The sequence below is a fragment of the Tricharina praecox genome (genome assembly GCF_024521635.1).
Source record: "Tricharina praecox strain CBS 144465 chromosome Unknown BZA05scaffold_6, whole genome shotgun sequence".
Classification (NCBI taxonomy): domain Eukaryota; kingdom Fungi; phylum Ascomycota; class Pezizomycetes; order Pezizales; family Pyronemataceae; genus Tricharina; species Tricharina praecox.
Window position 1 is genome coordinate 436,554 of NW_026250408.1, and position 15,070 is coordinate 451,623.

A 15,070-nucleotide genomic window follows, 5' to 3' on the forward strand; every position below is an offset into this window, starting at 1 on the left:
AGTATGTATACATAGAAGAGAACGCTTGCTGATCAGGACTGCTGTCCGTTCGCTTCTAGGTTCCGCTGTATATTTATGTGGAAAGATGCCCATAAGGTTGGAGTCAAATTCGAACCGGTCGGCTGGGATTTAGCTACCATTTTACCGCCACTTGTATGCACGTTTGGCTTTCATGCATTTACGCGTTCCCCTAGCACGATATAAGAGAATTGTGGTATCGGTCGTCCTGGTAGGTGAATCGTCAATCACTCAACTGTGATCCAATACTTTGAAAACAGGTGGGGCTCGAGCGTAACTGCGGGCGAGAGAGGTTGCCAAGATGTCACTCACGTAAAGTTTGTAGAGTCGGGCTTGTGCGCCAGTCCACACGGGCTGCTTGATTGATCGCGTCGCGTCGAAAGTGGGCGCGCTTCTGCAGGTTGTAACCCCTCCACCTCCCCGAGCTTCAATACCTACAGAACACAAACACCGCCGAGCACACACCGCCAACAATGGCGCCAAAAAAACGACGACAGGAGTTCACCTCCGACAACGATGAGGAAGACGAAGATGCTTCCTTCAACTCCGATCGAGAAGATGATGAGGAAGAGCGGTCCACCGCTTCGGTACGATTCCCTTTGCATGACTGTGTAGCAAGATACTAAGTCTCATTTGTGCTGTTGTAGGCATCGAAACGACCACGTCTCGATATTCCCCGAACTCCTTCTAGCGAAGAAGCGAACCAGAGCGAGGAGGAATCACGCCCTTCGTCACAGGCCGACGATGACGAGGACTTGGAAGAGGTGTTGACACAGGCTGCTGAGCTACGGAAGAAGAATAATGGAGCCAATGTACTGAGGCCCTGCGTAGGGAGGTGCGTTCGATTCGTATGCTAACAGTGTCTTAGACCGTAGCGGAAGGAGGCGTCATCAAGCAGGTCATTTGCGAAAATTTTATGGTGAGTCGACGCCGAAGATGGAGCTGGTGAGAGGTCGAATGGGTGCTCACATGGAAGTAGTGTCATGATTACTTGGACATTCCACTCGGCCCCTGCATGAACTTCATCATTGGTCACAACGGCAGCGGAAAGAGTGCTGTGCTCACGGCACTTACCCTCTGCCTCGGAGGAAAAGTTCTTGCGACAAACCGTGGCACATCACTCAAGAGCTTCATCAAGGAAGGACGGGGGTAGGTTTGATTCCTCTGATTTGTTTGCGCATACTAATCGATGGTCGATAGCACCGCGAGGGTTACCGTGAAACTGTCGAACGGCGGCGATGGCCACAGAGTGGATGCGTATGGTGATGTCATAGTCATCCAGCGAGTATTCAGCCGCGATGGTGGGAGCAGTTACCTTCTTAAGTCGAAGGCTGGAAAAGTTGTGTCGCGGAAGAGGGAGGAAGTCGACGCGATCACCGATTTTTACGGTTTGCAGGTGGACAACCCAATGACCATCCTTACCCAGGACAACGCCCGAGCGTTCTTGAACGAGTCAACAAATGCCCAGAAGTACAAATTCTTCAACCAGGGTGTTCAGCTCGAGCAGTTGGACCAAGACTACTCTCTCATTGCAGTCGCCATTAAGAACGCCGAGGCGATGCTTGAGCTCAAGAAGGAGGCCGTGGCAGCCCTCAAAAAGAAACGAGATCAAGCGAAGGAGACGGTCAAACAGTTCGATTCGCAAGCCTCGCTGAACCAGAGATACGACGACCTCGTCAACCGGAGTGCTTGGCTTCAAGTCCGAGATCGTAAGGCAGCCCTCAAGGCTCACGAAGACGTGATGGAGATACACGCCCGGAAGATCGCTGCGGCGGAGAAGGAACGAGATAAGGCTTCAGCCGACTTCGATGCAGCCAATCTTGAACTGGAAAACATCAAAGCCCAAATCGAGGAGGCGACAACCCTGCTAGAACCGATCGAAGACGAGAAGGCGCAGAAGAAGGAGCAGCTGAGCAACAACAGAAGCGAGCTGTTAGAGTACCAGGTATTCCTCTATCTTTCAATAATCAATTATCAAAGATATTAATACTCATCTACAGCGCCAACAACGTGAGACGAAGGGAGAGATGGTCAAAACGGACAGGAAAATTGCTGAGTGCAAATCAAAAATCCGTTCCGAGGAAGACCGACTAGAAGAGCAAAACGGAGGAAGCAGTACCCGTTTGATGGATTCAATCAAAGCTTTCCAAGTTGAGGTTGATGACCTGAAATCGCAACGGTCCCAAATCGAAGCAGGACGAGAGGATAGAGGCCTTGACCACCACGCGGCAGTCCAGGCGAAAAACGAAGCCGAGACTCGGGTCAGTGCCAAACAGAAAGAAATTGACTCCAAGCGCCAATTGTTCGAGCGGCTTGATCGAGCCGGCTCGGATCCGCTGGGGGGCTTTCACCCTAAGATGAAACATCTGCTGGATGCTATCGATAATGAGCGAGGCTTTCGGGAAAAACCCATTGGTCCGCTCGGGATGTACATGAGTCTCAAGAAGCCACAATGGTCGAGCATTGTCGAGAAATTCTTCGGGAATAAGGTGAATGGGTTTGTCGTGGCTAGTCATGAGGATGGCAAATTGCTGGATAGGGTCATCAAACGTGCCGGGCTTTCGAACGTCCCGTACTTCGTTGTACCACGCGAGAAGATAACCATCGAGGAACCAGCGGCCAATTACGACACTATGCTTAGGGTCCTGGATATCAGGAACGAAGCGGTTCGCACCCAGTTGATCATCTTCAGCGGCATCGAACAGGTCGTCCTGATCGAGAACTTGCGCGAAGCTAATAACGTTATGGCTGCCAGAAGTCCCGAAGACCGTATCTCCAGCTGCTACGCGCTCAATCGCTCAAGGCCTGGCTGGGGCCACAAAGTTGGCGGTAGTTACGGTGTGATGAGTGTAACACCTATCTCCCCGTGGTCGGGCATGGCTCGAATCAAGTCACAGGGAATGGATCAACGCGAGACTGTTCGAACTAGTATCAGATACCTGGAGGAGGAATTGCGGGTGTTGCAGTCCGCTGCACATTCAGCAGGAACCGTTGAGGTCGAACGTCGTAGAGCCGTACAGTCAGCAGAGAGTCGCCGTAAAGAGCTTGTGATTGAGATCCAACGTAAAGAGGAGAAGATTGAGCGTTTGAACAATAAGATCGAAGAGATAGCCGTGGATGGTGAACTCAATGTTCTCCAACAGGACCTCAAGGTGGGATCGAGAATTCCCTGGCTAAACATACATATATGCTGAGAAAAGAAATATAGTTGGCCGAGGAGGATAGGGAGCATGGCGAGAACACCTATCGCGATCTGGAAACGAACATTGCTCGGATGAATGCAGCCCAGGCCGTCATCGAAGGGGAACTCCGAAGCCTTCAGCAAGATTTGGATCGTGCTACGCAACAGGTCAAGTCAATTCAGGTTCGTATCCCTTCACACTATCTAATGGTTTTCTAAACATCCTGAAGGACGAATACACTCGCATCAACGGACGGCGGACGAAAGCCCTATCCAGGAAGAACGATTTGCTGGCCAAACTAGATCAGTTTGAAGCTGTCGAGCAGGAACTCCAAGCTAAGAAAGAGGAGTTAAATGAGATGCTTCAGGTTCCTCTCCCGCCCCTTTCCATTACTCCTCGAAGAGTTCCGGCCCACTAACTGTAACAGACCCACACCGACCAGGCACAAGGGGTCTGCGACGAGGTCCCCGTCCCCGACACGGAGACGATGGCAACTTTGGACAAAAAGCTTACGAAAGTCAGAAATGACATCCTTACTTCCGAAAAGAGGTGAGTTGGCAGTCCAGAGAAGCACGGAAACAGTGTTAATGGCCTCGTAGGATTGGATGCAGCAAAGAGGAAGCAGTCAAGGCACTCCTCAAGTTCCAGAAAGACTACGAGGCGTCGAAGAATGAGTGGGCCGATAACGATAGACTTCTTGTGGTATGTTGCTTCTGCTTTTGGGAGAAATCATGGCTGATTTGACTGTAGATGGCAACAAATGTCATGATGGAGCGGAGGCGCCGATGGGAACTCTTCCAGAGTTTCATCAGTATCCGCGCCCGGGCTCAGTTTTCCCATCTAATGTCGGAGCGAGCTTTCAAGGGTCGTCTTAGGTTGGAGCACAACGAGCGCCCGCCGCAGCTTATCATCGAGGCCGGACCTAGTGGCGAAAAGTCGGGAAAGCGGGGACCCAAGACTCTGTCTGGCGGTGAACGGTCTTTCTCGACCATCTGTCTTCTGTTGGCTCTCTGGGAGGCAATGGGCTCCCCACTGCGCTGTCTGGACGAATTGTGAGTTCTCTCCATGTGCTGTTGGTGCGTTCTGTCGGACTAATGTTTTGGTAGCGACGTGTACATGGACCATATCAACCGAAGTATCAGTGTGGAGATGATGGTAAGCAGTCTACCACCACGAGATATTGCTTTCCCCGAGATTGACATCCGCACAGCTTAAAGCCGCCGAACGTTCGGCCGGCAAGCAGTTCATTCTGATCACTCCGCAGAATATGAACCAGGTGACGAGCACTCGCTGCAAGATCTTCCGGTATGCTGGCCTCACCTCGTTATTCCTTCCGTCTTGGGACACCATAACTAACTACTACCTCACAGCCTGAGTGACCCAGAGCGTGATGGACGCCTCCAGACGAGGATCGCCTAGAGTACACTGGATGGCCATGATAGAATAGAGCATGTCTTGTTTGCTGATGCAATGTGAATTCGGTCAGATGGTGTTTTGTCTGTTTTTTCTGGCGTCTAGTGGTTTTGTGGCATAGATAGTAGTTCATAGTTCGATGTGTCCCTTTTTCTTACCCTTTCGACACGATGTCTTTTCTTTTTCCTCAGGGTTGACTACTATTTCTTTGGTCTTGGCCCCTTTGGCACTCTAGCTTCTCGGATTTCAGTGGGAATATGTAGACGCTGCTTCCTAGAGCATAATCACCGTTGCGCCACAACGCCACAACGTAGCTAATACACAAACATAGCCGGTGGTGCCCATGAAAGAAGCAGACAGTCGGTCGTGATACCGATTTTGGACGTAAACAGAGCAACATCAGCAGCGAGCCGTTGGAGTTGAGAGCAGCATCTGTGGTTACTCGAAGGTGTGCCCGCTGCCAAGTTTTGCGGTGAGGCGCTGTACGACGGGCACTTGGCCCCTTCCCTTCATTGAGAGAGCCATAGAAAGAGGCAGCTGGGCCTTTCCTGTCTTGCGCTCGGCTCTCTCGTTCTCACTCACCCTCACTCTCACCTCTCACCCACCAATCCAAACCTCATCATCCCATCCCTCCACCGCCAACTACCCTACCCACTACAACCCTCAAACTCCCCCCTCCATCAACCTCTCAACATCACCAACAGCAACAAATAACAACAACAGCAACAGCAACAACAAGAAACTCCCTACGAGTTCCTCAATCCGGTACAAGCAACTCCAATATAGCCTTCGACTTCCACCCCCACTTCTGTGGTTTGACGAATCGACAACTCCTTCCTCGCTCAAAGACAACACTTTTCCTCTTACTTCCCGTTCGTCGACCTCTTCGCTCTCTGTTCCTGTTCCTGCCCTCTCAGCCCCTTCACGCACACGCCCGAAGAGCATACTCATCTCTCTCCCGCCCGCTACCACTCGACTACTCCTCACCCCCACCCCCGCCAGTCGAGACCGGTCGATCTTTTGTTCTCACACCTCATCGTTGTAGTCACCCGCTTCTCTGTCCTCCTACGTCGGCGCTAGCAGCAGGTACCGCCTTTGAAAGGGAACTTACACATCTCCATTGCATCAACTCCGCATCAACCCTACCACTCTCGACAACGTATCACCGCCACTACCACTACCACCACCATATATCCAATCGAACCTCGTCCGCCGAATTCCTCACGAGATTGCCGGCTCTTTCACGTATCATCAAGTCTCCGTTTTGACGACTCCTACTCGGATCATCCCCACCCTCCGCCTTCCCCGCTTCCCCGGCCTGAACACTTGCAACACACGATACCTCCCAATGGCGACCAATCTCGCGGAACAGCTTGAGAATACCTCATTAGGGTTTGTTGTTGACCGCTGTCGATGCTGGAACTTATGCTGAGTACCATTGGACGCGCAGGGGTGACGACTGGAAGGCGCAATTGAAGGCTCCTACAAAAGACTTGAGGCCACAGACAGAGGTATCCATGCCACCTCACAATGCACAACAAGTGACAGTTTATACTAACGGATTGAAAGGATGTCACCAACACGAAGGGCCTGGAATTCGAGGATCTATACATCAAGCGTGAACTGTTAATGGGGATTTTCGAGGCTGGTTTCGAAAAGCCCTCGCCTATACAAGAGGAAACTATACCCGTTGCTCTAACTGGCCGAGACATCCTTGCTCGAGCAAAGAACGGCACTGGCAAGACTGCTGCATTCGTTATCCCCGCACTAGAACGAGTCAACCCCAAGAGCCCAAAGACCCAAGCTCTGATCCTTGTGCCCACCAGAGAATTGGCCCTGCAGACGTCGCAGGTTTGCAAGACACTGGGCAAGCACCTGGGCATCAATGTCATGGTCACGACTGGAGGAACAGGATTGAAGGACGACATCATTCGTCTAAACGAGGCTGTACATATTCTCGTCGGCACACCAGGAAGAATCCTCGATCTTGCCGGTAAAGGCGTCGCCGATTTCACAGAATGCCCCACTTTCATCATGGACGAGGCAGACAAGCTGCTGAGTCCCGAGTTCACTCCCATCATCGAACAACTCCTCGCATACTTCCCCAAGGATCGCCAAATCATGCTCTTCAGCGCTACATTCCCGCTTGTTGTAAAGAGCTTCATGGTAATTGACTGTGCTGCGGTCACTTCCTACTTGGGCTGAGCTGACTGGCAATCGCAGGATAAACACCTGAGCTCACCTTACGAGATCAACCTCATGGACGAACTTACCCTTCGTGGTGTAACCCAATACTATGCTTTTGTGGAAGAAAAGCAGAAGGTCCATTGTCTCAATACCCTTTTCTCAAAGGCAAGTTGTGACCCTTTTGGATCTTTCCAGAGAGCTATAGCCTAATTAACTTCTCAAACAGCTACAAATCAACCAATCTATCATATTCTGCAATTCGACAAACCGCGTCGAGTTATTGGCCAAAAAGATTACTGAGCTTGGATACTCCTGCTTCTACTCGCACGCAAAGATGTTGCAGAACCACCGTAACCGTGTCTTCCACGACTTCCGAAACGGCGTTTGTCGCAACTTGGTCTGCTCCGACCTTCTCACCCGTGGTATCGACATTCAAGCGGTCAACGTAGTCATCAACTTCGATTTCCCAAAGAATGCCGAGACCTACCTCCATCGTATTGGTCGTTCGGGCCGATTCGGGCATCTGGGTCTGGCCATCAACCTGATCAACTGGGATGACAGGTACTTGAAGCGCATCCGTACTCTCGGTGACGTAAGAAGCTGACTTTTCTGCAGGTTCAACCTCTACAAGATTGAGCAGGAACTGGGAACCGAAATTCAACCCATTCCCCCGATCATCGACAAGAGTCTCTATGTTTACGACTCACCAGAAACAATTCCTCGCCCTCCCCCTGCCCCTCAACAGCAGAATACGCGATCCAACCAGCAGCAGCCCGGTGGTCAGCAACAGCTTCAGCAGTCAAGGAACGGTGGCCAGCAGCCTCCCGCCGGACGATCCAACCAGCAGAGGCCTCGACAATATCAGCAGCAGGGTAGCAACCAAGGCCAGTATCATTCACAGAACGTCGCGCCCCGGGAGCAGCAGCAGCAGCCTCGGGAGCAGCAGCAATCCCAGCAGCAGCAGCAGCAGCAGCAGCAGCAGCAGCAGCAGCAAGGGCGCAGACCACCTCGGTTCAACAATCAGCAACAGAGGTCAAACGGCTTCTCGTCGGCGGATTCTGGAACTGCCCCTCCACGGGGTCAGTAGTCCAGATACCATCAGCAAGAAATGGTGGGGAGTGGAGGTGGGCGGGGGGTTGAGGGGAAGAGGAGGGTGGATACCGGATGTTCTTGGCCGCAAGTGATTCAACATTTTCCCGTTCGACAGTATGTGGATGGTCTGATGGATTACCTGTGCTGATTGCGCTGTACATTATGTGATTTTCTTTGTGTCTGAGCTTTTACGTCTGGTAATGTTTGGGGACGATGGTCGGTGTGGTTTTTTTTACTTTCTTTTCACTTTGGGTTTTGTATTAGTTGGGTTCTTTTTTTCTGGGGAATCCGGGTTGGGATTGGCACGACTGCGATGATGGGATTCGGTTGGTAGGCGCATGGAATTTCCGTCACTTCTGGTTTTCATTTCTTCTTTGTCGGCTCCGGAACTTCGGGCTCAGGCTTCACTTACGCATTGTGGATGGATCGGATTTAGCATTTGTGGGGGGAAGTGGAAGGGTACGGTGGATGGTTGATAGCAAGTGGAGGAGTTAGTGCTTGCTGTGGATGTTGGGATGGCGCTGTGGATGTTGGGAGGGCGCTGAGGATGTCCGTTGGATGGACGAGAAGTGTTGGGCGCCATCTTGCTTGCGCACAGATTAAGAGGAGAGTGAGACTCCTTTACCTTGACAGAACTGACTTCAGTGGGTTTATTCCTGGGCATCAACCTCGGAATCGGCATCATCGACGTTTTTCTGTCCTTTGTCTTATACGACGACCCCTTTACGGACCAAACGGACGGACAGCATTCTTGCTTTCTCTCCCACATCAATACACGATTTACACCATACACCATACACATACTCATTATTCGAACGATGCGATCACAGACCGGCTTTTCAGTGGGGCATCTTGTGGCTATGGAATCGATTGGACCTGAAGGGAACAGTTTGCACACAAAATCTATAAAAAAAAGAGGATGGATAGGTGGGACGGAGATGATCTTCTTAGCCTGCCCTCGGCTTCTGGGATGGAAAGCTCAGGAATTGGATGAGAAGGGAAGAAATAGTTGCAGTGGAGATTGGCCGTCGATGTTGTCTCGTACTTAACTTACCTTTTCTGCTTCTGTTTCTGTTTTTTGGAGCTTTTTCTGCTGGATGTTGCTTCTTGTATGGGGCTGTAACTAGAGATCTCTGTCAATGCGAAATACCCGTCTTCCATCTGAATTTTGTTCCTGAATTCCGGGGCTGAGGAGGAAGCGTCCCCGCCATGCCAAGTAGCCGAGCACTGGCTTCATGCAGTCGGATAAGCCTCAGCCATCATCGACTTTCTTGCCTTGCCGATAACTGAGTTAGATTGATCCATACTTTTGGTGCCTGTCATCTCTCACGACGCCCCACCACGCACACGATCACTGCCTAGCATGGCCGCCTCCAAAAGCGAAAAGGTCCACCCCACCCCACCCCACTCCAACCCAGCCACGCACTCTAACCCGCCCAGTAGCCCAGCGTCCTCCGCTCCCTCCTCGCCGGCGCCACCGCCGGCGCAATCGAGATCAGCATAACGTACCCGTTCGAATTCGCCAAAACTCGCTCACAGCTCAACCGGCGTCTCGGCGCGGGGGAGAAGCTCCCATGGCCCAAATTCGGGAAAGAGTGGTACGCCGGCTGCACCACCTCGGTCGTGGGCAACAGTGTCAAGGCCGGAGTCCGCTTCCTGGCGTTCGATGCGTACAAGGAGATGCTGGTCGATGAGGACGGGCATCTGAGCGGTCCGCGTACGGTGCTGGCTGGGTTCGGGGCTGGTGTCACGGAGAGCGCACTCGCCGTCACCCCGTTCGAGAGTATCAAGACTCAGATGTGAGTTCTCTCTCTTTCTCTCTCGCTCTCTCCCAGGCGGGGGTTTGGGTGAACACCCGTGGTAGGTAGGTAGGCTAGGCTGACGAAGAGCTTCAGCATCGACGACCGCAAGCGTGCGCAACCGCGGATGCGTGGCTTCCTGCACGGCTCCGCACTGATTTTCCGCGAAAAGGGGGTCGCCGGGTTCCTCCAGGGGTTTGTGCCCACCACCGCGCGCCAGGCCGCCAACTCCGCCGTCCGTTTCGGCTCCTACACGACTCTGCGGCAGTTCGCGGCGGGGTACACTGCCCCAGGGGAGAAGCTCGGCGGCATGACTACCTTCGGAATCGGTGCTATCGCGGGATTGATCACTGTCTACTGCACGCAGCCGTTGGATAGTGTGAAAACCCGCATGCAGAGCATTGAGGCTAAGCAGATGTATAAGAACACGCTGCATTGCGCGGTCAGGCTGTATAAGGAGGAGGGCGTGAGGGTGTTTTGGAGTGGGGCTACGCCGAGGCTGGCGAGGTTAATGGTGTCCGGCGGGTTGGTCTTTACGTTTTACGAGAAGGCTATTGAGTTCTTTGACCGCGTGGATCCAGGGAAGAAGTACATCTAGGGGATAGATAGGACTTGGAAGAGGGGATATACCATAGAATAGACAAAAGTTTGAACGGAATTTGTACTCGATGCTCGAAAGCTCAGGATCCGTGATAACTCGTGATCCACCATTCCATGCTCGAGTCGCTTGTGTAGATAGATAGACGCGAACTGCTAGTAACTACCACGCATAGAGTATCTAGAGCAACCCACCTAGCTCCAGTCACGTCACCCCACCAACCCCACCAATCCTCACAACCCACCATGCCGCCCCGTCTCCGTCTCCACGCACCGCGCCTTCCGCAAGCCCGCAGCTTCGTCTCCCACTCGCACCCGACGGCAGCCACAGATGCATACACACCGCTGGAGTCAACGCTCCTCACCACAGCGCTGACGCACGTTCCCACTTACGGCTTCACGAGCACCAGCCTCCTGCACTCTCTGCGGCGACACGGGTACCCCGACACAAGCCTCGCACTGTTCCCACGGGGGGCGTTCTCACTGGTACAATGGCACCTGGTATCTCAGCGGGCGGCCCTCGCTCGCTCCGACACTCCCACCCCCGGATCTCCACCGGGCATCCGCGACTTGATCGTAGCGCGGCTGCGCGGTAACATCGAGGTCCTGCCGCGCTGGCAGGAGGCCCTCGCGATCATGTCGCTCGGCGAGAATATCCCCGAGAGCGTCCGCGAGCTCGCAAGGCTCAGCGACGATATCGTTTTCCTGTCGGGTGATACCCATGTCGATACTAGGTGGTACTCGCGCAGGGCGGTGGTCGCTGCGGTTTACGCTTCCGCTGGTAGGTTTCCCCCGATAGTGCTCTGTGGTTCTGTGGGCTGGGCTGAGTTGACATGTGATGTGGCAGAGCTGTTCATGACTACGGATCGGTCGCCCGAGTTTAGGGATACGTGGGAGTTTGTGGACAGACGGCTACGAGATGTGGACGTGGCCACTGGCGTGGCGGAGGGGGTGGTGGGGTATTTGGGATTCACGGCGAGGGCGGCAATCAATGTGGCGAGGTCGAAGAATGTTCTCGGGTTTTGAGCTGGTATTGGGGCTGTACATATGATGGCGTGGAATATGAAGACAGGAGAAATGGATTTAACTCTTGCACAGATTGTGTAGGTAGATGCAGCGCCAAAACGATCTCGCAACGCCTTCATTCATTCGTTTGTGATCTCGACTCTCGAGATGCGTGCCTACACACGGCCACGGCTATCCAATCAACCGTCAACCGCCAGACAAAAACCCACCACGCAATCCATAGACTCCGCTCCGATATGCAACTCGACAGATAGAAGAGAGATAATGAAACCAAAATAGCAACAGAAACAGAACGGAGTGCACCTCAATCAAGGTGTAGGCAAAACAGCAAAAATATATAGCAGAGTAAATGACACCGCCAGCAAGCAACAAACGAAACCGCAAAGGAAAGGGGGCATTCGAGAAAAATATATCGCCCATAGAGATCCGAAAGATCGTCACAAACGGAAACACAACCGTCCATACATCAAGCCAACAACTCCTCCGCAAACCCATCAAGCGGCACAAACCTGAACTTGCCCTTCCACTTCTTCAAAAACGCCTTATCCCTATAGAACCCGCTCAGGTTCTTCTTCCAGCTGACGAGTTCGACCGTCCATCCCCTTATAAGGCATCTCTCGATGACCCTGAAGAATCCTGGACTGTACTCTCCGGCGGCCCCGTCTCCGGAGGCCAACACAATCGTGCCTGGCTTATAATCCAGCACGCTTTCCAATATCTTCAGGTGGCAGATCTCGTCTACCGCCTGCTCCACCTTGCGACGCTTGCTCGTCGCCGACTCGGAGCCCGACGAGGCGGATCCTGTGTTCCGCTCTTTCTCGACGCGCTCGAGAATACTCGTTTCGTAGGATAGCTCGCGCGCCTCGAGGATCACCGGTGTTATCGGCGAGCTCCCGACGAGGACTTTTTTGGCCGTGGGACGGCCGCGTTCCAGGATCAAAGATAACCCGTGAAAGCTGAATGGTGGTCGCCGAACGGACTCGTTCTTGCTGAAGCCTCGCAGCTTCTTCATGTGGTCGTAGAAACCGATTAGAACCTAGTCTCTGTTTCAGTTGTGTCCAATAGCAGGGGATGAGTAGGAGGACTAACGTTACTGTTATCGATAAACACATGTACCCCCCCTTTCACCACCACCCCCGTCCCAGTGGGTTTCAGCAGCCCTCCACGATCCTCGGGGAACATGGCCAGGAGCTTCTGTATGATGCTCTTCTTCCTCTGCTCCGATGTGAGAGCAGGCATTATCATCGGTCGTGACGCATGCTTGACGAAAGCTTTCACGCCGGTGCAGGTCTTGTCGTCCAGCGCAGTTTTCAAGCCCGTGGCAGACGTAAATGCGGCTGATGCAGTGTTGATGTCTTCATCCGAGAACCCGACTGCGGACGCGAACGTTACCACGCGTCGCGGCTTGCTGGGCGAGCCCGACGAGCGGAGAATGGGGTATTCCGGTTTCGAGGGCGTGAGCGGCGCGAATGTATAGCTGTCGGTGTCGTTATTGGGAGTGCGGTGGCGGGTCGTGAATATAGTCGGCGTGGTAGAGGGCTCGGAGATTGGTGCGCCAACGCGACTCCCGGCGGTGGCGGCAGGCACGCTCGATCCCAGGAAGTGCCATATCGCGGCGAAATCGCCCAGCTGTCGGGAGCTGTCCGTGTCCTTGCTCTTCTTGTTGCTCTCGCCACTCGGGACAGGGAATAGCGACTCCTGGTCACAACTGGTGCCCGCGGTGGAGGGTGTTCTGCTCGAGTTCGGCGGGAGAACCTGCAGCAGGCCTATTACCGGCGATAGATCAAAGCTGGTACTCATGAAAGGGTGTCTGTCCGTCGTGTTATCTCGGTGTGGAAAGTAGTGGTTCGTCGTTCATCTGAAGTCGTCACCCAGGATGAGAGTGTGACAGAGCTCGAATATGTACTACCTAGCACCGTTGCTGTTGCCCATGATAGGCGGGGCTAGGCGAAGTTGAGTAAGCTGGCTTCATGAATGATCACTTGGCGCTCTGGACCACGTAGTCGCGCGGTAACTGGTGGGCCTTGGGAATCGTTTTTCTCTAGGGGCCGTGAAGACTCTTGAAAAGCAGATCGGTCCGGTGGAGAGAAATGTTGAGACATCCCGTGTTCCGGTGCGGCGTGGTGCGGCGTAGCGCAGTGGTGGCGCAGTGATGGCACAGTGATGGCCCATATGATCATCCGCTGGTGGCGCCAAAGTGGAGTCCCTTCTCCAGCTCACAATCAATGTTTCTATGAACATCCTGTTGTTCTATCCTCTATCTGCAATGTTTCCGGGCATATTGACCATGTAAAGTTTGCATTTGGACATGCCGGAGTTTCAGATCCTGTTTTTAGGCATCATACTCCGGGAAATTCAGTTCAAACGGCGGACGGCAGGAATACCGGGACCGCGGGGATGTGGCAACTTCGGAGTCCTGAGACGGAAAGTGATACCGACTCGAGTAAGCACCCGCGGAGGCAATTTTGTCTTCGTCCACGATGGGAAATTCTGACCTCATTGAAGCTTAATTTGCACCTGGAGTTTAATTCTCCATATGTACTCCTACTCCAGCTTTCGCAGGTTTGGGCTTTGAACGGCTACACGGTTTTCGGCGGACAAAAAACCGGCCTTTTCGTTCAATCCAGAGCTTATCAAACCTCGCCAAAGGCAATGGATTATGGAAGTCGTGGCAAAAGAGCCACAAGAGCTTTGGCCAGCGCCACACTCGCATGTGCTTTGCTCCTTCGATACCCCGCCGGCCACGCCTCATGGAGCTCAGCTGGCTGGCTGGCTGTCGGTTATGGCTAGCTAAACCTACGTCCCTCTTTAGCATAACCGTTCCTCGATAGTTACTCCATATGCATTGATCGTCCGGGTTATTGATGTTTGCGTTTATCAAAGTTCAAACGTTTGCGAGATACCTACGGCAGGTATTGGTGTGGATCCAGCGTCCACCGCCTCGTCGATTCAACGCGCATGTAGGTATTTGCGGATATCCATCCGCGGCTCTCCACGATCGCCTAGGCCATCTGGACTTGTCGGACATGCACATCGAGTTCAAGCCGCCGCTCGGAATTTCCACTCTTGGAGTCTAGCCAGCGTCGGTACCGGTGGTACCGTAGGAACCATTGATCTCGATGCTCCCGCAGCTCCACGCCGTGGGGAAAAACATTACGATCATGATGATTCCTATTATGTGCGACCTTCTCTAGATCATGGGGAATTACACTGCAAACTCCTAGTCCTATCGGGGAAAACAACTATGGTTTCAACTTCCGATGCCTCCCCCACCACACACTACCGAGTGACATCCCATGAGTTTCCACTATCCGTGATCTCCATCCAGCAACGTGCACCCCCAACCCTACCTATCGCCAACTCCAAACAACTTCCAAGGCCACTGCTCCACTGCCCCAGCACTCCATGCGGGAGAAAAACGCGCACGGAGAGGATCAATCCGTCCCGCATGATCATGATCATCAGCATCGAAAGCGAGCTCGAGAGTCGAGACGGTTGCGGCCGACGACGATCATATACGTCATCGAGATGTCATGGATCGTCAAGGCCACCACCACCACCACCACCAACGGACAGCCCTATGTCGAAGTCCGGTATTTTGTACGCTACATACCCCGGACTTTCAGTGTTGCGGTCGAGATCTGGGGGCAGGACTGGAGTAGAGTAGGGCGGACGCGTGCGTAGAAGCCATATGTGTGGAGGGGGAGAGGGGGATTGTCGATTCCGCCCAATCGAACGGAATCGTGTGAGTATAAG

The 15,070-nt window shown here is 53.2% G+C and overlaps 4 protein-coding genes across 4 annotated transcripts; 3 read left to right on the top strand and 1 right to left on the bottom strand.

Annotated features, from left to right (window-relative positions):
* Nucleotides 1–491: 491 nt before the first annotated feature.
* Nucleotides 492–7,887, top strand: BZA05DRAFT_424531 (P-loop containing nucleoside triphosphate hydrolase protein; the record flags this gene model as incomplete). Its single annotated transcript, XM_051485916.1, has 19 exons — nt 492–605; nt 998–1,167; nt 1,219–1,319; nt 1,359–1,414; nt 1,445–1,963; nt 2,019–3,170; nt 3,227–3,382; nt 3,430–3,567; nt 3,643–3,749; nt 3,812–3,874; nt 3,980–4,030; nt 4,127–4,252; nt 4,307–4,355; nt 4,411–4,505; nt 6,064–6,124; nt 6,183–6,779; nt 7,027–7,361; nt 7,416–7,704; nt 7,747–7,887. 19 exons carry the CDS (start codon nt 492–494, stop codon nt 7,885–7,887), a joined length of 4,320 nt encoding a protein of 1,439 aa, XP_051341535.1.
* Nucleotides 7,888–9,256: 1,369 nt separating this feature from the next.
* BZA05DRAFT_390933 (mitochondrial carrier domain-containing protein) lies at nt 9,257–10,349 on the top strand. Its single transcript, XM_051482931.1, has 2 exons — nt 9,257–9,691; nt 9,788–10,349. Exons 1-2 carry the CDS (start codon nt 9,573–9,575, stop codon nt 10,287–10,289), a joined length of 621 nt encoding a protein of 206 aa, XP_051341536.1. The 5' UTR covers nt 9,257–9,572; the 3' UTR covers nt 10,290–10,349.
* A 119-nt stretch (nt 10,350–10,468) lies between these two features.
* BZA05DRAFT_390935 (ubiquinone biosynthesis protein COQ9) lies at nt 10,469–11,364 on the top strand. Its single transcript, XM_051482932.1, has 2 exons — nt 10,469–11,069; nt 11,136–11,364. Exons 1-2 carry the CDS (start codon nt 10,535–10,537, stop codon nt 11,312–11,314), a joined length of 714 nt encoding a protein of 237 aa, XP_051341537.1. The 5' UTR covers nt 10,469–10,534; the 3' UTR covers nt 11,315–11,364.
* Nucleotides 11,365–13,277, bottom strand: BZA05DRAFT_434587 (uncharacterized protein). Its single transcript, XM_051486330.1, has 2 exons — nt 12,404–13,277; nt 11,365–12,350 (listed from the first exon to the last, which is right to left on the bottom strand). The coding sequence occupies exons 1-2, from the start codon at nt 13,112–13,114 to the stop codon at nt 11,781–11,783; spliced, it is 1,281 nt and encodes a 426-aa protein (XP_051341538.1). The 5' UTR covers nt 13,115–13,277; the 3' UTR covers nt 11,365–11,780.
* Nucleotides 13,278–15,070: the final 1,793 nt, after the last annotated feature.